The following is a 26647-nucleotide window of genomic DNA, read 5'->3' on the forward strand; positions in this document are numbered from 1 at the left end:
TCTCTTTACTAAGTCACATCCTCCAAGGCGATTTCACGATCTTGTTTCCTAACTCAAGTTGGTATCTCGCACTCTACCTTGAGTTTGAGGGGGGCTGTTAGATTATATGTAGTGTTTGTCCCACATGATTTATGCATACACGTGTTTGTATTATTGACCTCTTTATATAAGCCCCTTCTATACAATATTAAGTGTGATATTAAGTGTGATTCAATATACATCTAACATCATTATTCTCAACATAGACAATTTGTTTCTCAATCAACAACACCATGAGTGTGTTTGACAAATAACTCCCACTTTATTTTCACTTCTCTCAAAAAAAAAAAAAAAAAAACTTTTTTTTTTTCTCACAAGAAATTCAAATCATTTCACATTTATATTATATAAATTACTTTTTATTTCTATTTAAATAAAAACTCATGACAAATAAATTTTTTTTATCAATTAAATTGACTGGAATTCAGAAACTAAATTTCCGACATTGTGGTTGGTGTGGGTGAGTCGGCGACCGTGATGATCTATGAAAGTATATATATGGATACGAAGGATTTTCGTGGCCCAGAACTTAATTCAAGTATTTGGTAGGGCAGTTGGCATGAGTTTGATCCTCGCTCTTTAATAATAGCGTGAGCTCAATACTTACCACAAAAAAAAAAAAAAAAAATAAAATAACGTGAGCTACACTAGTACATACATGGGATGGCACCACTTTTTCCGCCACGTATAAGTGCCTTGAAAAGGCGACACGTGTCAGGTTGTTTTCTTCTGGCTCTCGCTAGGAAAGACCCATTTATTACTGATCCCTTCGCCTTCAATTAGTTCACCGATTTCCTCTGAGCGAAAGTGAGATGTGCATGTTCTTTTCTGCTCTTCTCGACTCTCTCTCTCTCTCTCTCTCTCTCTCTTGCATTATTAGTACAATGCTGAGCACATATGGGTAATGGATCCATCGACACTGTTTAATCTTGATCGAATTTCATTATAAGCGTCTTTCTTTCTCTCTCCCCCGGAAGTTTCTTCTTTTACTGATGCTTCTTTTACCTCCGCTGTACTCCCAAGAAAACTGTGATCTTTCTTCGAAATCCATGTGATTCGCTTGGAGATTTGAAGTTGTTTGCAAATTCAACACCTGGGTCTTCTTTAATTTCATGCATTGGAGGGAGATTTCTGAAAGGTGAAATTGCAGTTGGGGGCCAGTGCTGGATCCCGTGCGCGGCATTGCCTTTGAAGTTGGGAAGGAAGGAAGGTGCTCAAACAAAGGTTCCGTTTGAGCAACCCAAGAAAGTTCGACTGTTAAAATAAGGAGTAACAACAGTTTTGTTTGCTTGCTTTCTTTTTTATTTTTTATTTTTTTAAAAAATTTGATTTGTTTTTCTGTTTCAATAATGGCTGCATTTAAAGAATATAGAAATCATGGAGAGGATAAAAGAATGGTTATAAATCTCGCCTGCAACTTCTGAGATGAGTTCACGTGAAGGATACGCTGTAAATGTCGGTGAGTTTGGCGAGAAACGATGCCCACTCCGCTGTCTCCATGCGGTGAGTTCCCAAAGCTGAGCTCCTCTCGCCACCTTAAATGCTGTGTTGGGCAGAGTTGAGCTTCCTTTACTTTTTACTGGGTCTCCTGTTCCTCCCAAAGTTATGTTCCCAGTTGTGGCCTTCGCCGCATTTAGATCGGGAATAAAAGAAAAGGGTAAAAGCCTTGAAAATGACTCCTTGGCGCCTTGTTTGGTCTTTGGAGTTGACGTTATTGATGGTGGGAGCAGATCTGCGCGGGGCTTGAAAAGTGCTTGAGAGTGAAAAAGAAAAAGGAGGGTTTGAATTTGAAGAATCTGTTTTGAAGATTCCAGCATAAGCATTGCATTGCATTGATTACTTTACTGTCCTCATGGAGCCCCCCGTTTCAAGGCGCTTCTTGTGGTTGCTTCTCGCGCTGCTCTCGCTTCCCTGTTCCGTGAGATCGGGGGACGCCGAAGCGCTCCTCACGCTGAAATCCGGCATCGACGTGTCGGACTCGCTGCCATGGAGGGCCGGCAGCGGCGTGTGCGAGTGGAAAGGGGTGAAAGAGTGCATGAAGGGGAGGGTGACAAAGCTGGTGTTGGAGCACCTCAACTTGACCGGAGTTTTGGATCACAAGGTCCTCAACCAGCTCGACCAACTCCGGGTGCTCAGCTTCAAGGGCAACTCTCTCTCCGCTCAAATCCCCGACCTCTCCGGGCTTCTCAATCTCAAATCCCTCTTCCTCAACGACAACAACTTCTCCGGTGACTTTCCCGCCTCCCTCTCCACCCTCCACCGCCTCAAAGTCGTCGACCTCTCCGGGAACCAGATCTCCGGCCAGATTCCGGTCTCTCTTGTCAGGCTTAGGCGACTGTACGTGCTCCATTTGCAGGACAACAGGCTGAGAGGCACCATCCCTCCTCTCAACCAAACCGGTCTCCGATTCTTCAACGTGTCCAATAACCAGCTGTCCGGAGAGATCCCGGTGACCCCGGCTCTGGTCCGGTTCAATGCGTCGTCGTTTTCGGGGAATTTGAATCTGTGCGGTGAACAGGTGGATAATCCCTGCGGAACGCCCGGGGCGGGGTTTGGGTTTCCACCGGAAATGAGTCCTCACAGTTATCCGTTCTCCAAGCCGCCGCCGTCGTCCTCTTCGAACCGCGCGAAATTGACGAAGATAATCGCAGGGAGCCTGGGAGGGTCTGTGGCGCTGTTGGTCTGCGTGCTCCTGCTATGGATGGGTTGCAGGAAGCGCAGGAGGCTGAAGGAGGATGCGTCGAGGAACAAGAGAGTAGTGGAAGCGCCGACAGTGAGGGAGGACGGGGCAGGAGCGAGTACCGGGACGGGGGGTGGCAGGGGAGGTAATAACGGCGCGAAACCGGGGGGGTTTTCGTGGGAAGGGGAGGGACTGGGGAGCTTGGTGTTCTGCGGAGCAGGGGATCAGCAAATGAGCTACGGGCTAGAGGACTTGTTGAAGGCGTCGGCGGAGACGCTGGGGAGGGGTAGCATTGGGAGCACGTACAAGGCTGTAATGGAGTCCGGGTATATAGTGACGGTGAAGAGGCTGAAGGACGCAAGGTATCCGACGCTGGAGGAGTTCAGGAGACACATGCACGTGCTTGGGACCCTCTCCCACCCTAACCTGGTCCCACTCCGGGCATATTTCCAGGCCAAGGAGGAGCGCCTGCTCGTCTACGATTACTTCCCCAATGGCAGTCTCTTCTCTCTCATTCACGGTACGTCCCCCTCCCCTCCCTTTTTTATTTTTATTTTTATTACTTTTTCGTCATTAATTATAATAAATCGTTCATTAATGAAAGAAAAAAATGTTTTGACCATAAACTACTTGACGTGGCGTGGGTCAGTTTGGGTTAGATTTGGTTTGGACTTTGGACGACTAGAGTTTAATAGAGTTTTTGATATAGAGTTTCTGAAAACTGTTTACATGTGTGGTAACAAAATTATAGATTTTTTATTATTTTATTATTTTAAACGAGTTTTTTAATATTAAACTCATTTTTAGGTGGTCCACCACACTAATCATACCTTAAATACATCATCAACATGCTATAGCACCTGAAATTAATAAGTTTAATTAATGATTTGTTACAATTATTCTACTTGTTGAGCTTAAAGCAAGGGCAATGGGGGCACATCGCTCCCTCCACCTGCCTCTTTTATTTCACCTGCATCTTTTTTTTTTTTTTTTTTTCTTTTCATCTGGTAGCCGATAATGATAGAGCCTATTTATTATTATGTAATTATGGTCTCCCAATGTATGGGTCCATATTTTTATTTGTGTTTCTAAAAAAAAAAAAAAAAAAAGAAATGCATGCATTTATAGTACACCATCTCCCTATCCTTTTGAAGCGCGTGTAAGGAAACATTAATTTGTTTTGCCTTTTAAAAGGGTGTTCATGGAGGAGTCTAGGTGGGTTACCCACCCCCCACGCGAAAAACTGTTGAAAAGGTCGGGCCTTCACACGTGTGGGCTGGTCACACTGCTGTCGCACGTGTGGGATTCACTTCCCTCGTGATTAATAACACAATTATTATTAATTTGAATACCATAATGATGCGTTTGAAAGGATCTGAAAAGTGGAATCTTTTTGGTCGTATGGGCCCCCTGATGTTAGGCCTCAATCAGTCACTGTTGTTGAGATTTAGGTGAATACCGACACTATCTGTTCCTTTCGCTGTCAATTGGTTAACCTAATTGCAGTAATTGACGACTCTCTCTCTCTCTCTCTCTTTCTTTTTTTTTTTTTTTTTTTTTTTCTAAAAAAAAAATTTATGGGACAATTGACAACTGACCTCTACACTCTAGGGTTGTCATTTCCCACTTGCTCTGCAAAGTCCAGATAATTCCTTCTTCACTTTCTCACTCAATATTGTGACATACTTGATGGTCAGATTCGGACGGGAAAACGAGCCCAATACTAAAATATCTAATTCATATATATATTATCTATTAAATTTTTTAAAGCACCGGGCAACTTCTTCATTTTAACTATTGTCTTTTTGTTACCCAAAAAAAAAAAAAAAGCTATTGTATTTTATTATTATATTTAAATATTATTTTTTAAAGATTTTTTATTTTTTCTTTAACATTTATATTTTTGAATGTTTGTATTCTTCTATTGGTCATATTGGTCATATTTTTGAATATTTGTCTTGTTCTAATGGTTATATTTTAAAATTTTATATTTTCCTAAGGGTCATATTTTTTAATTTTTTTTCTTACCCTAATAGTCATATTTATAAATATTTGTTCTATCTTTAATGGTCATATTTTTAAATTTTTGTCTTTTCTTAACCGTTATATTTTTAATTTTTTTTTTTTGTTTTTGTTTATTTTTTTTTAAATTTTTTTCTAGCAATCATATTTTTCAAAAAAAGACATAATGCTTTCACTATAAATTAGACAATTTCGTCTCTAATTATCATTCACCTCAACCAAGGTTTATTTTCTATTCAATATTTGCTTTTTCTCTTAGTGAGTGAAAAGGGAGGAGGAAAAAAAAAAGATTTTTATCATTTTTTATTTTTTTATTAATAGTGAGTATTGTTCACTCGGTAAATTTTTTTTACTAGAATAGTGAGGCAGCTAGGGAAGCATTTAGAGCATTTTCACTAAATTGGCTCACTAAACTAGTTAAAAAATAGTGTTGGTGAGGCTGCTAATAATGCTCTAATTGGACGCGATCTACTGTAATTTCAATACTTAATCTGAATTCTTATTCAAATTTCTAAGTAAATTAAAAAAATAGTAGTTAATAGGAATAAAATTAATCAGATCTCAACTCATTTCCACAGTTTGTCTTATGCTGCTAGCATTCACTGAACTTTGTTATGAGGATTCTATGATGGGCTTGTAGAGCCTGATCAATGTGGAATTTGCAAGAGATATGGACAAACACAGAAATGTCGCTTGGTTGCTTGAGCGAGAAGTAGATAGAATGTTACCAATCTAAGTTCGTAACAGGATAAATTAGGTTCTTAGAGGGAACTTAAACCTCACAATGTAAGCCCAGATTTAGTTTAATTCTTCTCTACTTATTTCATAACATAACAACCTTTAAATAGAGGAGCTATTACAATGTCCCTAAGGAAAATTAAGGCCGAGTCATCAATCAACCGACTCTTATGGAAATACATACCTATTATGACTACTTAACGTGACAAGTAAATCAGGGATATCTTCTTAGTTTGGAAAGGGTCGTAACTTGTAACATAGATTCTTGCTCAACCTTTGGGTGCTACAGGCACTTAAGCTCAAGGAAGGTTGCAACAATTTTATAGAGAAGGAAATTTTGATATTTGACTTGCAGGAATATAGTCCAAGTAATAGGTGAATAGAGTGGCACATATAAAATCATCATATTCTTACCTCCTGAATTTAACCTGTATTCTTTTCTCCTTCATCGTGAAAACTGCAACAACCTTGAATACGAAGCTCGAAATTTGGGTGACCTAACTTCTTGTGTTCTAGGGTGTATTTGTTCTTAGTTCTTAATTATTTTCTTCTGTTTTGTTTCACTACAACCCCAACAATTGGTATTAGAGAAAATAAATTTGAGTGGGAGTATAGGATTTTAGAGTTGGTGGTTATCTGATTTGTCACCAGTATTATCCTTATTAGTGACTTGAGGATTATCTGATCCCTACTATGTTACTATCTCATGCCTTTCTTGCAGTAAAATTTGGTACCATAACTGAACTTCTCCATCAAGGTGAAAAGAAGCTAGTGATGTCCCTAAGAGGTAGCTCAATCGGTTAGGGACCACGCCTCATGAAGCACAGGTCACTAGTTCGAATATTCCCTCCCCTCTTGTGTGGACATGTCAAAAAAAGAAAAAAAAGAAAAAAAGAAAGAAAAGAAGCTAGTGATGCTTCTCTTCCACTCTAGTCCCATGGAACCTAAATAATTGTTCAGCTTGGCGAGCCCAAACGGTTGGGTCCTCTGCTTAGTTGAACCCAGGAAATTCCGGTTTGACATGTCTTTGAGTGAAAGGTGGTGGCCATTCTCTAGTGTTGGCATGAGAGTTTTCTCCCTCAGATTTTTCCCCCGCTAGGTCTCACCTTCTTCACGTCTGAACTTCCTTAGGGTGGAAAACTCAAAGATTTCTGCCAATCAGGCCATCACTTGATCGTGACCCTTAGTTAAAGACCGCACAACTTGTTCTAGATTGGTCACTCATTCGTCCATCTCTTCTTCTTGTCGATTGTGTGAAAATTTCATTGTGATTGGACGTTAGGTTAGAGAAAAATCCACGCAAGCAGTGGTTTTTTTCTTGAACCACCCTATGTTGGTGTTGACTGGTGGGGCACCGCATGAATGGTGAGGATTGTGGCCTGGATGGGGCTGTTAGTAGGAAATCTGTTGAAGAAGCAACGTGTAGTATTGCATTTAGCTTGGGATAGCGGGATTCGTATTGTGGAAGGAAAAAAAGTGGTGGTAGAATTGACGCAGCTGCTACTAGTTCTCTATGGATGTCCCCACCAATGGTTTGGAAAGAACAAGTCACTAGCACGACCTTGGATTAAAAATAGGAAAATGAAAAACGCATCACCAACTTAGCCTTGGTTTCAAAAGCAGCCAAATCGCAAGTCAACGTGACCTTAGTATCCACAAGAAGCCAAAATCGCAAGTAGCCCAAAGTTTGTTATGAATATAAGTTGTTATTCACTAATTAAATTATTTGAGCATATGACATATAGTATTTTGCATGCTTATTACAAGTATATGTGTTGTGCATGTGAAAGGTCCTTGAATTATATTGAATATGGTCTATGAGTAACGGGGTTATCACACAAGGTCTTAGTCTATAAACCTTGTAGTCTTAAACTTTGAGTAGTTCGCAGTTGGTAATGGAATTTGACATTCCATTTGCGAAAGATAGTTACACATCGAATCTTGATGATCTACCTTGATCAAGCAAAGGTAGAGGCTTCATGTTGATTTGTAGGTGTTATGCATTGAATGGACTAAGGAGTGCATTTCCACAAAATACTGTCAATAAAAAAGACAATAACTCCTAAAGACTTCTTATGATATTGTTTCTAAATCCTGAGAGATTGTGTACTCAGATGTAAAATGAAGATTACTTTGATACATCTATAGATGAGACCTTTACTGCAGTTAATATTCCTGGTGTGTTGGGTAATCACATGTAGCATTGTGAGAAAGCTTTTCTCAAGAAGGAATCCAAGTCATTTTTCTTAAAAATGATAAGAAATTTTCCCTTAAGATAGATTTTATGGATAAGCTTATTCTCAATCTCTCGTTAGAGCATTTTGGTTAAGCATACCAAAATAATGTACATGTTATAAGAATTAGAAGGTGATTTATATGAGTTAGATATAAAGTGCTCATAGTGTATGGAAGCACTTTATATCAACATGGAAGAAAAATGATTAGCCCTTTGAAAAATGTGCCTTCGAAGTCCTTTTATAGACTTGTGAAAATCGGCCTTGAAACTTAAAGTTGGTTTAAGTTTTTTTGTGGTGGCGTCCGAAAATGTTAATGAGGCTTCCAGACAACTTTAGGGTTTCACGTCTTATTCAGCATCATGTCCAAACTCAACGAGCGATATAGCAAATGAAAATTTTTCTGATAAATTCGTCTAAAAATGTGCGGACAACCTAACAGGTGAAACTTTTGTTTCTCCAATTTGTCTGGACATGAGTGAACAGACTAGTAGACTATACTATCTGTATGGGAACCATCTAGACATCAAGAGAAAACCTTGCAGATGAAACTCATTGTCGGAGCATTTCGTTTGGACATTAGTGGACGAGTTTGCGAATGGACCTTCTTGTACTTGATTTTCTTGAACATTCTTCAACCCAAATCCTAAGTACGAATTGAGAGTTTTTTATTTTATTTTATTTAGTTTGTATATAAAAGCTTTGTTTTAAGTTTTAGGTTTAGTTTTTTTTTTGTTTAGTTTCGTTTTTGGTTTATTTTATTATTATTATTATTATTATTATTATTATTATTTTTTTTAATTTTTTTATTTATATTTTTTACATAAGCTTTTTATTTATTTTTATTTTGGTTTTTTTTTTTACACTTTACCTCACCAAAGTCATTTATGTTTACACTTTACTCCCCGAGGACATTTTTGAAAGTTTTGGTTGAAAAAAGTCACGTGTAACGGTTTTCGTCTAAATAGATGGATAGTATTTTTTGCAAATGTCATATACATTGTTGGAGTGTTTCGTCAATTTTTAAACATTGGGCGCTAAAACGCAAATGCGTGGATACTTTATGGGATAAAGTGTATTTTTCCCTTTTGTCATTTTCAATTGTATACTTCCTATTGCGTGGGTGTGTCCCTTAGCACCTTTTAAATTAATTTCTAGGGTGAATTATATCAATCTCTCTTCGGGTTTGGAGAAAATGTCAGGGACCTGCCTCTTATTTCAAGAAATAACACTTCACCCTTGGAATTTGTGATATATATAAGAGATAGATCACTCTTTCTACACTCATGTGCCATTACAGATTGTGATAAAATGTTTAAAAATGTTTGTAATCAAATTAAGTTAACTTCAAAGTAATCACAGTAAAGGTTACTAACTAGATTGGTTAGATGACAAAGAAAATCAGAAAATACAAATAAAAATAGCAGAGGTAGAGGGCAAGGTGTCATTTTTGAAAATAGGAGTTAAGTCTCTAACAATTCCCCAAATGTCAAGAGTTGGTGCCATTTACCTTAATTTCTAACTTATCAATTGAAAAAACAAAAGTTCCAAGAAGGCAGTGATGTTTACAAAAATACTTTAAAGAAAAATAAAGATATTTCCTTAGCTTACATAAAATGTTGAAGTGAAAGAAAACGCCTCTAAGCGAGGAATGTGGAGTTTAGAATTATCTTGACAAACAGAAAACTACTGATGCAGCGTCACATGGTTGTGTAACAATTTAAGATTGGGTTCAGAAAGTTTTCCTTGAATTTAGTTTGTCACCACCTTATCACATTTTCATGTCATGCCTTCCCCTGGTACGAGTTCTGAAATTGTTGATTCGAAAGATACTAGATTTCTGTTTCATGCCTGCACGGAAGTTTGACTTGTTAATCTGATACGATCCTAATAATTAGAGATATTATCTAGAGAACTATAGATAACGGTAGGAGTTATCAATAAGAGCCCTCTCTACTTGAGACGGTGAGTAGTGGTATATTATTAGGATACTTGGGAGTTAAGTGATAATGTTGTATTCATTATAGACATCTATCACCTTAGAACTATTTGTATTATTTAATGGCATTTGCTGATGAATGAGATGTGAGTTGAATATTAGTATGATAATACAGTCTCTGTATTTGGGAGTTCTCGGCTCACTCGAAGTAGCCATTGAAAGTCACGGCTCCCTCTAAGTAGCCAATTTATCATTTTCTATGTTTTGTTACTTGTTGGTTCGCATCATAATCATGAGATATTAGGTCCTGGAAGGATTAGAATAATATATCCTTACTACATCTTAGGAAGGACTCTATGCAGTACTAGGAGATGTGATAAAAACTTAACCGATTTCATTATTTCATGTGAAAAATGCACCAATAAAAAGGGTTATGTTTTGTCTTGAGGTAGAACCTGCTCGGTTTCACATTGAATTCATGGATCATTTGTTGATAACAAATTAATTACTGCTGATGTTGCAAAATGGGAACTCTATGTAATGAAGTGGCTTCAACTAGATACAGATGTAAAAATGGAACATCCTGTTGATTCGTCTAATGCATATAAAAAAGCCGTATTAAGAATGGCCTTGTTTCATGTATTAACATTTGTGACTACTGTTACAGGATCAAGAACTTCAGGTGGTGGAAAGCCTCTTCATTGGACATCGTGCCTTAAAATAGCTGAGGACCTGGCAACTGGTCTACTTTATATCCACCAGAACCCTGGCTTAACCCATGGAAACTTGAAATCCTCAAACGTGTTGTTAGGCTCGGACTTTGAGTCGTGCCTTACGGATTATGGTCTTGCTTCATTCCGGGATCCTGACGCATTTGAAGAAACCAGTGCAATTTCTCTTTTCTATAGAGCGCCTGAATGCCGTGACATTCGGGTGCCGTCTACCCAACAAGCGGATGTCTACAGCTTCGGTGTACTTCTGTTGGAACTTCTAACTGGCAAAACACCCTTCCAGGACCTTGTTCAAGAACATGGTTCAGATATTCCTAGGTGGGTCCGGTCAGTCCGTGAAGAAGAGACCGAGTCTGGGGATGAGCCCGCTTCCAGTAATGAGACATCTGAGGAGAAACTTCAGGCTCTCTTGAACATTGCAATGACTTGTGTCTCACTTGCACCAGAGAACCGGCCTACAATGAGAGAAATTTTAAAGATGATCAGAGATGCAAGGGCAGAGGCTCAAGTGTCATCCAACAGTAGTGATCATTCACCAGGAAGATGGTCAGATACTGTTCAGAGCTTGCCTAGGGAAGAACATTTGAGCATTTGAGTGGATACCAAACTTGGCGGCTTAAAATCTTGAATTCCATTTTTTTTTTTAAAATTGAATTGTGATTCTTCAACTAGGCATTGTAGAGTGCACCAGTGTAAAGGTTTTTGTTTTGATCTTTCCAGCTAGTTAGCAGCTAACATTTAAGATTTTATTATCTAGTTAGTTGGACGCTTAGAAGGTTGAATTTACATTGTTGTTTGGAAAAAGGGTCCTAAACCTTTTTCTAAAATTTTATTTTACCTGTTACAATGTTGTTTTTCTTCTCTAAGGATCAGCCTTACTTTCCACTGACGACTCCTTCAACACCTTACTCTCCACAGTCTCACTGCAGCCTTCCATCTGAGGAACGATCAAGACTACGTAGATGCCTTAACTATGAGAAGCTCAGCCTTGAAGTGTGTAAAGAGCTCACAAAGAAGCCTAGAATCCCTCCCGGGATCGCGGTTCTAGTGCTCATATCTTAACAGTCTGAAATACCAGCAAAGAAGCTCGGTTAATGGGGAGTCTGACCAGAAGCAGTTCCCGATGGTTTTTGCACTGGCAGTGGCCCTAGAAGTTTCTCAAAAGAGAATCAAAATATGACACTAAACCTACAGCGGATGCAATGGAGGGTAGTAGAATTGGAGCAAGTGTGTAGGGAGATGAAGGGTTAGATGTCAAGGTTGGTTAGGCATGTTTTAGCCTCCTCAGCAGCTGTTGAGGGCTTAAGAGTTGCTGTCGAGTGTGTTCATATATGCATTGAACAGAGCACTGCTGCACTAGCCGCTGCAGATGATTTTTTGGTAGTATAGCCCAGCCAGAGGTTTCAACCAGTGCCCTCAGATTCAATTTAATGGGTCAGGTGATCATTATTATTATTATTATTATGCATTGAACAGAGCACTGCTGCACTAGCCGCTGCAGATGATTTTTGGTAGTATAGCCCAGCCAGAGGTTTCAACCAGTGCCCTCAGATTCAATTTAATGGGTCAGGTGATTATTATTATTATTATTATTATTTTTCTTTAGAATTTTATTTCCTTGTGATATTTAAGGATGCGTTTCATCTTGGTTTAATTTTAATTTTTTTCTGCTTTTTAGAATTCCAGTTACTCAAATACTTGTCTTTGCAAACGAAGCTTGCAGCTTTCTTGTCTCACTGAACCTGGTGTGTCGGAGAGAGAAAAAAATAAAAATTCAGAGTTTGGAATGAGAAGAAGAATTTGAGTGGAAGAAGGGAGTGTTGTGGAGTTTAGTTAAGGGAAGGAGGCGGGTGGGCTTTCACATTACTGAGATTATGAGAATGAAGAGACTAAAGAGGGGGTTAATGAGGAGAGTAAGGGCTCGTTTGGTTTGCAGATTGAGTATTCTGTTAGAAAAATGAATAGCTATTACTAGGAATAGAGAAAAGTGGAATGAAATAATTATTCTTTTTTTTTTTTTTGGACATGTCTGCATAAGAAGGGGAGGGGAATTTGAACTAGTGACTTTCGCTTCATAAGACGTGGTCCTAGCTGATTGAGCTACCTTTTAGGGACAATGAGATAGTTATTATTATTCCTTAGTTTGGTAATAACATATGTATTCTAATTGGAGTTAACCCAAAATTACCAAAAATCCCACCCTTTTTTAAGAAGAAGAAAAAGAGGAAAACCTAGAATTGTATGGGTGGCTGGCAACCCCATTGGAGTGGCCGAAAAACCCTTGGCAGGACCTGGGGATGGTCGCACCACCCCAGGAGCACCTTGGGGCGGACCCCAGGAGCACCTTGGGGCGGACCCCCGGAGCACCCTAGAAGTGGTCACAACCACTCTCAGTGGATTTGGGGGTGGCCAAGGACACTCTCGATGGCGACGGGGGAAGCCGCAACCAACCCCCTAAACGTAGTGCCGTGGCTGCGGCCTCCCCTGTCGCCATCGGCGGTGGCTAGGTTACCCCTAATGAGCCTCAAGGTCAACTCCAAATCCACTGGGAGTGGTTGCACCATCCCCAGAGCACCTTGGGGTTCCAAGTCCTGCCAGTGGGTGGCAATGGGGTTGTCAGCAATTCTAGGTTTTCTCCAATTCAAATTTTAGGGTTAAAATAAACATTTTGAAAAAAATTGGTTTTTTTTTTTTTTTTTGTAAAAAGTTGTCAATTCTTTCAGGAATAGTTATTCCTCTCATTTTTTAGAGGAATAGTTATTCTTGTGTGTAAGAGATTAGTGATTCTTACGGAAATAACTATTCTTAGGAATATGCTCTTACCAAACAAAAAAATGACTATTTCATAGGAATAGCCATTCCATTTTGCAAACCAAATGGGCCCTAAGTTTCTCGCCTTATCACATGAGGCCGACGAGAGGCCCATGATTGGAAGCCCAATGTGAGTCATGCCTTAACCAAAGTGTGAACTCATGGAATGTCATAAGGTGTAGTTAGGAGTGAAAATGCAGGTGGTTATTAACTGATCGTTAACCGTACTAACTGTATTAACTGTTAACCGCTTTTGAAGGCGGTTTGAAAAAATCGTTAACCGCATATATATATATATATATATGAAATAACGTCGTTTTTGTGTTTAAATATATATATAAAAATGTAAAAAAAATCTAGAAACGATGGCGATGTAGTAGGGTATTATTGTATTATTATAGAAACAACGCCGTTTTGTTGCTTTGTTGTTCTTTTTTTTAAAAAAAAAAACTTTTAAAAAGCGGTTAGCTGTTATTAGAGTTATTAACTACTAACTGCTGGTTAATCGCCTAGATGATTAGTGAATTTTACTAACCGTCTTTTCACCCATAGGTGTAGTGTACCAAATCACCCAAATTCCAAGTCACATACCACCTGAGATTACACGGAGTAACCTTGCCAATATTCTTGGGAAGAATCTATCATGGTGGCCACCAACAAATGGGCGGGAGCCCATAATCTCCAACCAGAAATAGGCGGGAGCAGTAGCCAATAAATGGAGAGGCAACTTTCTCACGTATGCTTATTCTTCCCTTCAACCAACGGAACAAAATCCTCTCTAGTTAGTTATAGTGGAATTTTTGTCTTTTTACTTTTTAAGTAGACAAAAATACCTCTTCACTAACTGGATATTCTTTAGTTCAAATGAAATGGAGAGGAGCCTAATTCTTAGTCAACACTCTGCTCATTAATCATTAAAAGCCTCCATTCACTAGAGCAATAAATGAACAAGTTCGTTCGGCAATCCGCTCTCATAAACTTGACTCAAATTTTGTTTGTTTAATAAATGAGTTATGTGTGAACACAAAATTAGGCTATACTAAACGAGCTCTACTTGTATAAACTCTACTAGACTCATATACTTGTATAAACATGCATAACTTCATTTTTATTATTTTTTTATAGTATTATTTTAATTTTGTAGTTTGAATATCTTAAGTAAAGAGAGTTTCTCTTCTTAATATAATAGATATAGCTTCAATTATTGTTATTGTGAATCTTGATATAGATACATGTATGTTTGTGTGTACATGAGTGTAAATATGTATGTGCCTGTTCTTGCACACATAAGGAATTTATATACATACTATAAAACATATATATAAACTCGATATTGATTTACTTAAGATTCAAGTTAATTTCTTTAATTAACTAAAATGAAAAAATCTTAACAATAATTAATATAGATTTAATAATAATAATAATAAAACAATTATGATATTTACTTTATATAGGGAATGAATAAGTTAACTAAGTAGTTCATGAACTAGCTTGAATTTGCTCAAAAAATAAATGAGCACATTTGAACAAATTAGCTAGTTCGATGATAAGTTCAAGTTCGACTCGTGTTCAAAATAAAATTAAATGAACAAAGCTTAAACATTCAATATTCACCTTGACTTTGCTCGATTACAACCTTGACAGTCATTGTGTCAACTGTTGGCTCTATCAGTGGGGATTGACAATTTTTCGTTAAATTTTAGTTCCTTGAGACAAAGACCTCATGCCAAACACAAAGTCGAGTGGCCAAGATGGTGGGGTAGATACCTCCGGCCAGCCTAAGCGGTAGCCTAACCCCCAAGAGAAACACCTCATGGCGGTGGAAAGTCAAATTATCCCAACTCTTCCAAAATATGAACATCCCCTCCAAAATTTTGAATTGATGCAACATCACCATCACCACCCAACCCACACACATAGAGCCTCCCCACCAAAACCACTTAGAGTCACCATTGCTTGTTAAATTTTGTTACTTAATTATTTTATTAATGTAACATAATATGTCATTTACGGATCTATCATATAAGTTTGTAAAGAAATTATAATAATAAGAAAAAAGTAGCATCCAAAACATTTTTTCAACATATGAGAAGCACATGAGACGTCTTATGAAGTAGATGTCACTATATAATTCAAATCTCTCTTCCCCCTTGCAGACATGTCAAAAAAAAAAAAAAAAGAAAAAAGAAAAGAAGAAGCATTTGTAGTGACCGGGCCGAATCCCATTTGGGTCCTCCGCTCAGTGTCCTTGTGTAACCCGAATTCAACAAGAATTCTGTTACAAGTGTGGATCGGATTCGCTTATTGGGGTTGTCAATTTTGCATAAACTCAAACCTATTTGAACACTAGCTTTCTTTAAAGGCATTGCCTTCTTTCTTTGTTTTCTCGTGAGTGCTTTTTTCTTTGTTTTCTATTGGCTTTACTTCGATTTTTGTCTTCAGTGAACAAAGAAGCCGTAACACTCCTTGCGTTATTATGCTTAGTTCAATTATTATTCTTGATTTGTCAAGCAATAGCTTGAGTGGCTTGCTTCCACAATGTTTAGGCAACTTGACTAATTCTCTATCAGTTCTAAATCTACACAACAATAACTTCCATAGAACTATTTCTGAAATATTCGCAGAAGGTAACAAATTGGGGATGATTGCTTTTAGCCAAAATCAATTACAGGGGTGTGTACCAAGATCATTGCCCAATTGTACCATGCTTGAATCTCTTAATCTGGGACATAATCGGATGAATGATACTTTCCCTTCTTGGTTGGGCATTCTTCCAGAGTTGAGGGCTCTCATTTTGCGATCTAATGGAATCTATGGCGCAATGGGAAATCCTAATAGTAGTTTTGATTTTCCAAACTTATGCATCATTGGAAAGCCAATACTTCCAAAATTGGTGAGTTGCCCTCTCAATACTTCCATAATTGGAAAGCCATGTGAAAGGTTGATGTAAATAGTTTAATGTACATGCAATCAAATTGGTATTAGACTGATGTCTACTCAATGACATTTATCAACAAAGGTGTGGAGATACAATATGGAAGAATCCTAGTTTTCTTTATGGCTATTGATCGCTCGAGCAACAGATTCAAAGGAGAAATTCCAGAAGTCGTGGGGCATCTGAAAGGACTTAAAGTGCTCAACCTTTCTAACAACTTTCTTAAAGGTCATATACCATCTTGCTCGGGGAAGTCAATGGAGCTAGAATCATTGGACCTCTCTCAAAACAAGCTAGTTGGTGTGATTCCTTTGCAACTCACGCAACTGACTTTCCTTGAATCCTTTAACGTTTCCCATAATCATCTCACAAGACCTATTACCACAAGGGAATTAATTTGACAAATTTCCTAACAGTTCATTCGGTAATAATCCTGAATTATATGGAAGCCCTTTGTCAAAGAAATGTGGAAATTCTTAGGATGCACCTCTTCCACCTTTAACCTTTGAAGGGAATCAAAGTTCATAGTCTATTTGAATTTAGCTGGAAAGTAGTTGCGATGGGATATGGATGTGGATTCATGATTGGACTTGTTCTTTGGAAAATTATGATAAAAAAGAAGCATGATTGGCTTATGAAGACTTTTGCAGTTGGGAAACCAACACCAAGAAGGGCGAATCGGAGGGGACATAGAAATTAAATTTAGTTAGGCAAGATATTTCCTACTAAATAAATTAATCTATGTCTAAGTTGCGTCTCCTTTTCCTTTTTCTTTTGAGAGTTTGGAGGGGCAATGTGTTGTATAGTATGATTGTTCTAGAAGCAATCAGTTGTCTCCACCAATATCAATGGAATAAGTTTATGTAATCTCTTCTTCTCCTATTTGCTGAGATGGTTTTTGATATAAAGCCTTTAGTCCTTGACTTGTAACCATTGAAAAACATCAAGGGATGAACCAAAAATGAAAGAGTGAGGGCAATTTTCAGATGGAGGGGGCATGTGATTGTTTTCTTAATAAATCTCCAAACTCACTTAAAACAATATTAAACTTTTTCTTACCAAAATCTACACTAAGGTCATTGGGCCTATTATCCGACAGCAAAGTCCATAGCCTGTCGATCAAGGTAAAAGCCTAGTGCATTCATATGGGCCTACTAAGAAGTACCCAAATTCGGAAGCACGGAAACAACATCGCTTTAACAAGCTAACGCTCTCGGAAGACCATGTTCACTCGGTTTGCATCATTTATTGAATCAACAACATAAGCACCACATGGATAGGACAACTATGGGCAAGATATGCACCGAACGTGTTAACAACTTGATTATGGCTTAATCATCAGGGTAGTTACGACACACACTTAAATATCATTAACGGTTATGCACTATTCTTTGGATCACGCCAACCACAGTAACCGCTGTGCACCACTCTCGGAATGATATCAATAGTAAGAATAGTTTCTCATCAACTATAACAGTCAAAGAACCAGAATATTAACTCCTCCATCCGTTACACCCAGATCCCGGATCTTCTAACTAGTCATCATCACCATCCTCGTGAGACCTAACTATAAAAGGCTCATAAACAACAGGTATAGATAATAATTCATACTCAACTAAGCTCTATACTGAGTTTATACAGACACTAACTTAAGCATTGGAGGAGGAACGCCCCGTCCACTACCCAGTGCATCCTCTTAACGAGTGTTGTTATTTTGCAGGAAAGAAAGAAAGTACCAGCTCAATATTACCGATCTACCCTTGGGTCCACCATACTGGAAACTGTACCAATATGTTTGGTGCCGTCTATAGGAAGAACCAATTTATTGAGCCTGGCAAGACTCATTCCAACAACAAACATTGGGTGGAACAGTTCTTCTATGTTTCCGGGGCTTAGGAAGTGTCTGCATCAGGAGCTTTGCCTTTGAAGCACACTGTTCCGCAAGAGTGGGGAGCTTCTCAAGAAGGTTGTGAGTACCTTTGATTCCTCTTTTCTTCTTCTGTTTGGCACACATTTTTTATCTTTTTCTTTTTGACAGGGAATGGGTGTCCTAAATTGGTCTCGGACCAATGGGGTTAGGTGTATTGGAATTTTCTTAGCTGCTCGAGAACGAAGCTTGGATGGTTTTCAACAACATTGTTACCGAGTACGCTCTCAGAGAGCACTTAGGTTATCAAATTCCTATTTGTAAGGTTCTTTGGGATCGACAAGGGAATCCTAAGAAACCGGTTCTCCTCTCTGAGAAGGCGGGTCAAAAATCTCCAGCTTGTCCCCTAGCTAAGAAGACCCGAGCGTAGAGAGTCGTTTAGTCTTCGGATAAATTGAGTGGGGTCAAGATTTTCGCTCTTGGAGGCTCTGGTTCTGCTTTTGGAACCCGGGATGCTGTCTCATCTGTTCCTTTTGCGAAGTCTAATGCCCCTGCACCAAAGAGGAAGGTTGATAAAGGTAAGACTCCACTGGGGGAGCCTTCCAAGAAGGCAAGAGTCGACAAGTTGTAACACCCCACCCCAATGACACAATATTGTCCGCTTTTGGCTCCCCCAAACTAGACTTCCCAGGAGGTCACCCATCTTGGTACTACTCCAGCAGAAGCACGCTTAACTGTGGAGTTCTGATGGGATCATGATCATCACGGCTTTAAAATGCGTTGTTGTCATTAAGGGTGTAGTATACATTTAAGCACATCATCATCTCCATACCCAGGTGATGTGGGACGTCACACAAGTCCTTAAAGCTGTTGAGCCTGGAATCCTCGATCAGGTCCGATTTTGCTTCAATGACCTCTGGGGACCCCCGCTCATTTGGTGGCGTGTTTGATGATATCATCCTTGAGACTAATATCCCTGACTTGTTTCCTTCGAAGGAGATAGAAACTTAGCAAGTTACTCCTCTGTGTGTTCGACCTCGAGAGTCGGGGGAACCAGCTACTGTTCAGAGTGAAACTTAGGACGTCCCTTCTCCCGAGACTAATCCTCCGAATCCTCCGGTTGAGTCTTTCAACCAAGAACCTGTATATCGAGGACAGTCGTGGAGAGGGCATTATGGAAGAAACTCGCCCTTAATCAGATTGTTGGCCAAGGGTTTGAGTGGGCATCCTTTGACTGCAATTACCAAGATACTGCCGGCTGACTATAGTTGAGGGGAAGGTCGGCTTACTCCGGAGATGCTTGTGGACAAACTAGTCCACCATCATTACTTGGTAAGTAGTGCTTGTCCCCCCTTTTTTTTTTTTTTTTTTTTTAATTCTTTCTTTTTTTTTTGCTATATCTGGCAGGACCTTGTTTGTGCAGTCTTCTCTTCTCATTGTTAGCTAGTATAAAGAGTTGCAAGAGGGTATGCGGAAATATGCCGACAAGAGAGTTGAGCTCCGAGAGTTGGTTCCAAAGCTGAGCAATCGTCAGAAGGCTTCCAGCTCACAGGCGATTCTAGGTTTGATTCCCTATTCTGAAGTGGAGAATTTACGTCTTTTGCTAGCAGCAAAAGATCAAGAGCTTCTTGAAAGCAATTAGAAACATTTTGAGTTGGAGACTACTAACATGCATCTTCAGGAGCTTCTAGATGCTGTGACTCGGAAGAATCAGGAGCTTGTGGATCATGCCAAGGAAGTGGACGCCAATGTTCATCAGGCCACTGCGGAGCATTTTAAAGTTGTTGAAGAGCTTCACCAGGCTCGTACTTCCGAAGAGGGTTTTCGAAAGCTTTCTGAGATGCTTGAGGGTCAGCTGTCCCATTCGGAGGATGCTCGCGAGCAGGTTGAAGCAGACTTGAAGGCTTCTTGGGATAGGTGTAGTCGGTTCCGCCAAGAGTACCTTTATTGGATGGCTAAGGTGACTCGTTATCTTGCATAACTGTCTTTCATTCCTTGGCTCCGAAAGGACAAGGGAATTTTCACTAGGGTTTTGAGAACTGCAGGTACTTGACTATCAACCGAGAGCGATTCGATACTGATCCAACGACGATGAACTTTGACTTTTTGTCCATCGCGGCTAGTGCTATTGGTGAGTTGGTTGATACTGGCGAAAATCTAATTCCGGATGCTCCGGAGGTCAATGTACACGGGTTTCGACCAGAAGCGAACTTACCCCCCGAGCCTCTTGGTCCCAAGATTATCATAGATGATGACAATGATGTTGATGTTGTTGGAGTAGCTCCCAAGACTTAGAACTTTGTTATTTTTCCTTGTGCCAATTTGTCTGTATTAGGATTGTTTTCTCGTTTTCTATTTTTCTATATTTTTTGAATTGCTTTGAACTTTGGTATTTCCGAATGCTTTTGAATGCTTTCATTTGATTTCCTTATTCAGTGGTCTATGGTCAGTTGTACTACCCTCCATGACTGAGGATTGAAAAGTAATTTTTTGAACCTTGGTCATTTAGTTCCTTATGTGTCTTTTGGCATTCGACATTTTAGGTTTCGGTGGCCATTATTGCTTTTCACATTTTTCGACAGTGGGACGCGTGGAGCATTGTCGCTCTTATTTTCAGCCTGCGCCGGTTTGACTTTCCTGGCGGCTTTGCATGGGACGTCTTCTCACATTTAAGAGTGACTTATCGTTTTGCAAGTGCTTTTGTACTATAAATATCCCCTTTGGTGTGGAGCATTTTCACTAAACTAACTTTGATTTTTCTCTTGCTTTGATTTCTTTCTTCATGACTTCTGCTTCTTTGTCTGGGAGTTTGGTGGAAACGGAGTCGTTTGCTGCTTTTGTAATCCGTCCGCCTCTTGAGGATGCCGTTTTCTCATCCTGTTCACAAGCTGAGTGATTCTATTCTTGTATTCCTCATGCTTCTAAGGTCGAGGTCGCCAAACTTGCTGCTGGAGGCATGGGAACAGTGCTTAGCGGATCGCTCCAATCAAGTGGCGAAGTTGATGGTCGATATTGAAGTAAAGGACTATCAAATAGCCTGGAAAGATTGACAGCTAGAGTTGTGAGACCGTCGGATTGCAGATCTTGAGGCCTATATAGTCAATATTCATGAGAACGGGCAGAAGAACCAATTTATTGGTCTTCGAACGGTGCCTTTTGTCGCGTTTTTTTTGAAAGAAAGTACCAGCTCAATATTACCGATCTACCCTTGGGTCTACCATATCTGAAACTCTACCAACAGTTTTGCGCCATTTGTGGGAATGACAATTCATTCTTACGAAATTAAAAATCCGCGGTTATGGTGAACACAAGATCTAGAAGCCAAGCTCATCAGAAGGAACTAGCAGCCCAGGCTAATTAGCTGCCACCGCTAGCACCCCCAAATGCAGGAGAAAGGGAGCGTATCGCATCCCTCGAAGCCTAAGTAGCACTCCTAGTCCAGCAAAATGAGGAGCTTCGCCTCCGCTTCCCCGCGCAATCACAGTCTGAAATCAATCGGAATGGACATTTGGAGGAGCAAGAAAACAACAGCCACCATTCTGATGGTCACAGTCACCAAGGTGAAAGTCATCGCCACTAGAGTAACAACGACCAAAGCGAAAATGGTCACATGGAATGCAATGCTTGGGAAAACGTTCGTAGAGGCAAAAACTCTGGAAAAATGATAGAACCTGGAAGAAATCAACCCACAATCGAAGACCAGAATTAGTCAGCAACTGGTCTGCGAAGTGAGGTAGACAAAGCCTTAGCAGAGTTGAAAACGAAACTTGAGGCCATGGAGAAAAAGGAGAAATACAAAGCTGTAGTGGCAAGCAAACTCTTTGCCGAGGTGGAGATGCCCTTCACGAGCATCCACTCCCCAACAAATTCAAAGCGCCTCAGATTTTGAGCTATAGTGGAGTCGGGGACCCAACTGAGCACTTAGAGAATTACTAGATGCACCTGGCGTTGCATGCCACACCCGATGAAATTGCGTGCAGAGCCTTCCCTACTACACTTTTAGGAAATGCTAGAGAGTGGTTTCGGAGTCTGGTGCCTAACTCTATGGGCACCTTTGAAGATCTTGCTCGGATTTTCCTCACCCACTTCCTGGGATCCAGAGAAAAGAGGAAGCCTTCCGGATATCTCTTGACGCTCCACCAGTGAGAGGGAGAGAGCTTGAAGAAGTTCATGATTCGGTTCAACATTGAGAAGCTAAAAGTAGAAGACCCTACTGATGGCGTAATATTTTTTGCCATCTACAACGGTATCTCTCCTAAGGAACCAGTGGCGAGGAAAATTGCACGGAGAGAATCGAGCAACCTCCAGGAGTTATTAAATAAGGTAGATGAATTCATCAATGAAGAGGAAACCTTGAAGGCAACAAGGTAAGCTTGAAAGTTGCCCAAAACGTTTGAGGAGAAAAAGAAGAAGGATCATCAAGGGTCAAAAGCTCCGAAACCCTTCAAGAAGAAGTTCAGAGACTACAACGTCACTCTGCTCAACGTCAGCTGATGTACAAATTTAATTGTACTCGCAAGCGCACGAGTCATGTGCAATATAGCGTGTGTGCAAGTGCGAGGTCAATCCATAGGGATTTGTGTTGTGTAAACCAATTTCTATTTAAACCAACTCTATTTTAACCTAGTTCCGAATTTCGTGATTTTTGTCATGCAAAATAAAACATAAACTAAAGAAAATAATGAAATAAAATGGTAAAGAACACTAAGATTTTAGAATTCACTTCTTCAAATCTTAACTCTATATTCTCGTATTTGTTCTTACAATCGACAAACTATTATGCTGAAATTGTTGTTAGATGTTTTACAAATATCTAGTTTAAATCATTCAGTGAATCCACCCATTTTTACAAATCACAACAAATATCCGATTTGAAATTAAATCATCCTATGTATCCGTTTGGTTAACGAATCACAACGGTATCCGATTTCAATCGAATGATTCGATGTATCCGAAGGATGAAACACATCAAATATTCAACTCCAACACATAACAGTTCATCACATTCAATTAAAAGATATAAATCAACTAATTGAATGAAAATCTACAACATTCTTATTCAAAGTCAAAATTGTATAAACAAAATACGAGAATACATGAGTTTGTCAATGACGAAGCTTCATCTTCAACCTTAGTTGAAAGATTTAGCCTCTCATGATAACAAAAACAATCCACAATTCAATTGACATCATGAGAAAATAAACTTACAATGGAAAATTGAAGCAAACGCTCCAAAAACCCAGAAAACACCAATTTTGACTAAGTACGGCGCCCCCGGCTCGTCTCCGTCCGTTTACAATAGAAAAGAATGATATTTATAAGCTAATTTTAGGGTTTTAGTACTGCCAGGTCGGCCGAGTGCGCTCGATCGCACTCTAGGTGCGCTCGATCGCACTCGTGCAACATGTGTTTTGCTGCGCGGGCGCGAGTGCGCTCGATTGTACTAAAAGTGCGCTCGAGCGCACTTCCAGTCGGAATTAGCCGACTCTTGTGAAACATGACTTTGTAGATCATTGAGTTAGCTTTCCAATGACACCAAGATCGCTTCAATCGGAGCTATACAACTCAAGATATGACCTTTTTAGTGGAACTCGTCGAATGCGAATTATCACTCAATTGAAATTTGCTGCCAATGCTCCCTGAAGTGTCTTAAGCGTCAGGCTTAATGGAATGAGTTGCAAATTTCACCTTAAAGCCGCATTTTTCTCTTAACAATCCGCAAATCACTAAAACACCAAAAGTAACCAAAAACATCAGAAATTAACACAACTAAGAGCTTAACAAACATAAGTTAAGGGGCCCAAATATACAATATTTGGCACTCATCAAATACCCCCAAACTTATATTTTGCTAGTCCCTTTGCAAAACAAAACAAAAAACAAAATTAAAGCATGAAACATAAGTCCTCTATCGTGGGAGAGACGATTGCATTTAGCATATGCAACAAGCCTTTTAAACCCCTAGGCATCCCTAGAGGACGAGTGAAGTCTCGTGAGGGTTTAACAAGAATGATACCCATAAACATTTATGCACTATGTTACTTGACAAACAAGGACTTCCACACAAACACATGGTTTTTAATATCATGAGCAGGTTTATCACAGTGAACACTACAATCATCATCAAGACAACCACAAATCATTCAACTCAAAGATGGAAATTTGAGACAACACATGTTCCAATAAGTGCAATGTGAGACTAACGTATAATCATGAGGCTTCGATTTATTCTCAAACTTGGGTGTACCTTAGAAGTGATAGGAATTCGCTCAGATGAAACAACCAAGGCTTAATTTTATTTTTATTTTATTTTATTTTTTTGTGTAGGCTGTGCAATGCTTAGCTTCCTTAAGCTTTCTAATTGACCTATGTAACGAGTGTTGGGCCAGAGACTCCCAAACCAAATGGTTTTAGGGCACTAGATGTAGAAACATCCTTAAGGGCTTAATTACTGAAGTCAACTAGGCTACGAAGCAAAACTAGCCATACAACCAACCATGTTAGGTTTCTCATCTTTTTACCCGAACACTCAATGCTTTGTGAGGCATGAGGTCCGGTTACTCAATGAGAAGCTCAAATTGATTATTATTATTATTATTTATTTATTTATTTTTTTCAAGCCAAGGTTTCATCACACTTCATCCTACCAATCTCGAAATACACCCTAATCAAGTCGAATCTTATACCTCACCGATTCTATGCTAGTGTGCTCGTGGTGATAAATTCAAACATGTGAAATCTCTCTAATCCAACAATGAGTCAAAAGACTCAAATTCCTAATGATATGCTGTGTTAAAAATGCTAAACAGACCAATGACATGCAAACCACAGAATAGGTGTTACCCTTGCTTAATCAATAACATAGCAAATTTATTTATTTATTTTTAACAAAACAACACGAATAATCAAAGAAAAAGACAGAGAAATGTCTACCCCACCCCCAAACTAAAATGACACATTGTCCCCAATGGGTCCAAAGATACAATACCAGATAAGCGGCACAAGTCGGGTGTAACGTAGGAGAACGCTCCCCCAAACTTGAATGGTAGACACTTGCGCTGAAAAACACAACATAAACAAACAAACAAGATAAAATGGTAAGGGAAAGAAGTAGGGTTGCCTCCCACAAGCGCTAAGTTTTAAGTCTTCAGCCAGACTCTCCACAAAAGACGACAATCACTCAGAATAACTCGGATCCTCCAACAATGTTGTCTTGATCTCCTTACTCCTCAACTCTAAGAATGGTTTTAATCTCTGTCCATTCACCTTGAAGGTGCTACCATTCTTAGGATCCTCAATCTTGATGGCCCCATGAGGAAAAATTGACTGAATGATAAATGGGCTTGTCCACCGAGATTTCAACTTGCCCCAGGAAAAGATGCAGCCATGAATTGTAAAGAAGGACTTTCTCACCAGGCTCAAAAGATCGTCTCAAAATGCTCTGGTCATGAGCCTTCTTCATCTGTGCCTTGTACAACCGCGCAGAATCATAAGCATCATTCCTCAACTCTTCCAATTCATTGAGTTGGAGCTTCCTTTGTGAGTCAGCCTTCAAAAGATTGAAGTTCAGCTGCTTGATGGCCCAATATGCTCTATACTCCAACTCCACGGGAAGATGGCATGCTTTCCCGTACTCAAGCCGATAGGGTGATATCCCAATCGGGGTCTTGAAAGCTGTCCTATATGCCCACAATGTGTCACTCAATCGCATAGACCAATCTTTTCTATTGGGGTTTACCGTCTTTTCCAAAATATGCTTGATCTCGCGATTTGAAACTTCAACCTGTCCACTCGTCTGTGGGTGATACGGGGTGGCAACCTTATGTGTGATGAAATACTTCTTCATCAACTGCTCAAAAATCCGATTGCAAAAATGCTTTCCTCCATCACTTATAATTGCTCGAGGCGTACCAAAATGAGCAAAGATAGTGTCTCTAAAAAACTGGACCACAACTCTGTGGTCATTGGTCTTGCATGCAACTGCCTCGACCCATTTGGACACATAGTCCACAGCAACCAAGATGTACAGATAGCCAACGGAGTTCGGGAAAGGTCCCATGAAATCGATGCCCCATACGTCAAAAATCTCAACAATCAAAATGGGACTGAGGGGCATCATATTCCGCTTAGAGATACTCCCTAGCTTCTGAAAATGCTCACAAGATATACAATAAGTGTGGGCGTCTCTGAAAAGGGTAGGCCAATAGAATCCACACTGCAAAGTCTTGGCAGCGGTCTTCTTAGCATTGAAATGGCCTCCACAAGCATGATCATGACAAAAGGAGATGACATTGGATTGGTCATACTCAGGTATACACCTCCGAATGATCTGATTGGGACAATACTTGAACAGGTAAGGATTGTCCCAGAAAAAATGTTTCACCATGGACAAAAATCTGGACCTATCTTGTCGCCCCTACTGCTGTGGCAGTTGGCCGGTGATGAGATAGTTCAATATGTTAGCAAACCATGGTGCGGGCTCATGGGCAATGTGCATCAATTGCTCATCAGGGAAAGTCTCTGAAATGGGGCTAGTGTCCTCGGTGTAATCCACAGTCAATCTAGACAAATGATCCGCCACCATATTTTCGGAACCCTTCTTGTCCCGAATTTCTATGTCGAACTCCTGAAGTAGCAAAATCCATCGGATC

At 39.6% G+C, this 26647-nt stretch overlaps 1 protein-coding gene, 1 long non-coding RNA gene and 1 pseudogene across 2 annotated transcripts; 1 reads left to right on the forward strand and 2 right to left on the reverse strand.

Moving 5' to 3' along the window:
- Positions 1 to 649: 649 nt before the first annotated feature.
- LOC132164735 (uncharacterized) lies at positions 650 to 1573 on the reverse strand. The gene is made up of 2 exons (XR_009438412.1): positions 1486 to 1573; positions 650 to 1293 (listed from the first exon to the last, which is right to left on the reverse strand). It is a non-coding gene; the product is annotated as an uncharacterized LOC132164735 (long non-coding RNA).
- On the forward strand, positions 1287 to 11954 carry LOC132164725 (inactive leucine-rich repeat receptor-like serine/threonine-protein kinase At1g60630). The gene is made up of 2 exons (XM_059575284.1): positions 1287 to 3239; positions 10320 to 11954. Exons 1-2 carry the CDS (start codon positions 1892 to 1894, stop codon positions 10976 to 10978), a joined length of 2007 nt encoding a protein of 668 aa, XP_059431267.1. The 5' UTR covers positions 1287 to 1891; the 3' UTR covers positions 10979 to 11954.
- Positions 11955 to 26412: 14458 nt separating this feature from the next.
- Positions 26413 to 26647, reverse strand: part of LOC132167192 (uncharacterized) — an 88862-nt pseudogene continuing 88627 nt past the window's right edge.

This window comes from Corylus avellana, chromosome ca1, assembly GCF_901000735.1.
Source record: "Corylus avellana chromosome ca1, CavTom2PMs-1.0".
NCBI classification, from domain to species: Eukaryota; Viridiplantae; Streptophyta; class Magnoliopsida; order Fagales; family Betulaceae; genus Corylus; species Corylus avellana.

What these genes read in the sequence shown, in the direction of transcription:
- LOC132164725 (XM_059575284.1), top strand. Translation starts at nt 1,892, where the DNA reads ATGGAGCCCCCCGTTTCAAGGCGCTTCTTGTGGTTGCTTCTCGCGCTG. An exon ending in TCTCTTCTCTCTCATTCACG is followed by an intron (nt 3,240 to 10,319) that starts GTACGTCCCCCT and finishes CTACTGTTACAG; the next exon opens with GATCAAGAACTTCAGGTGGT.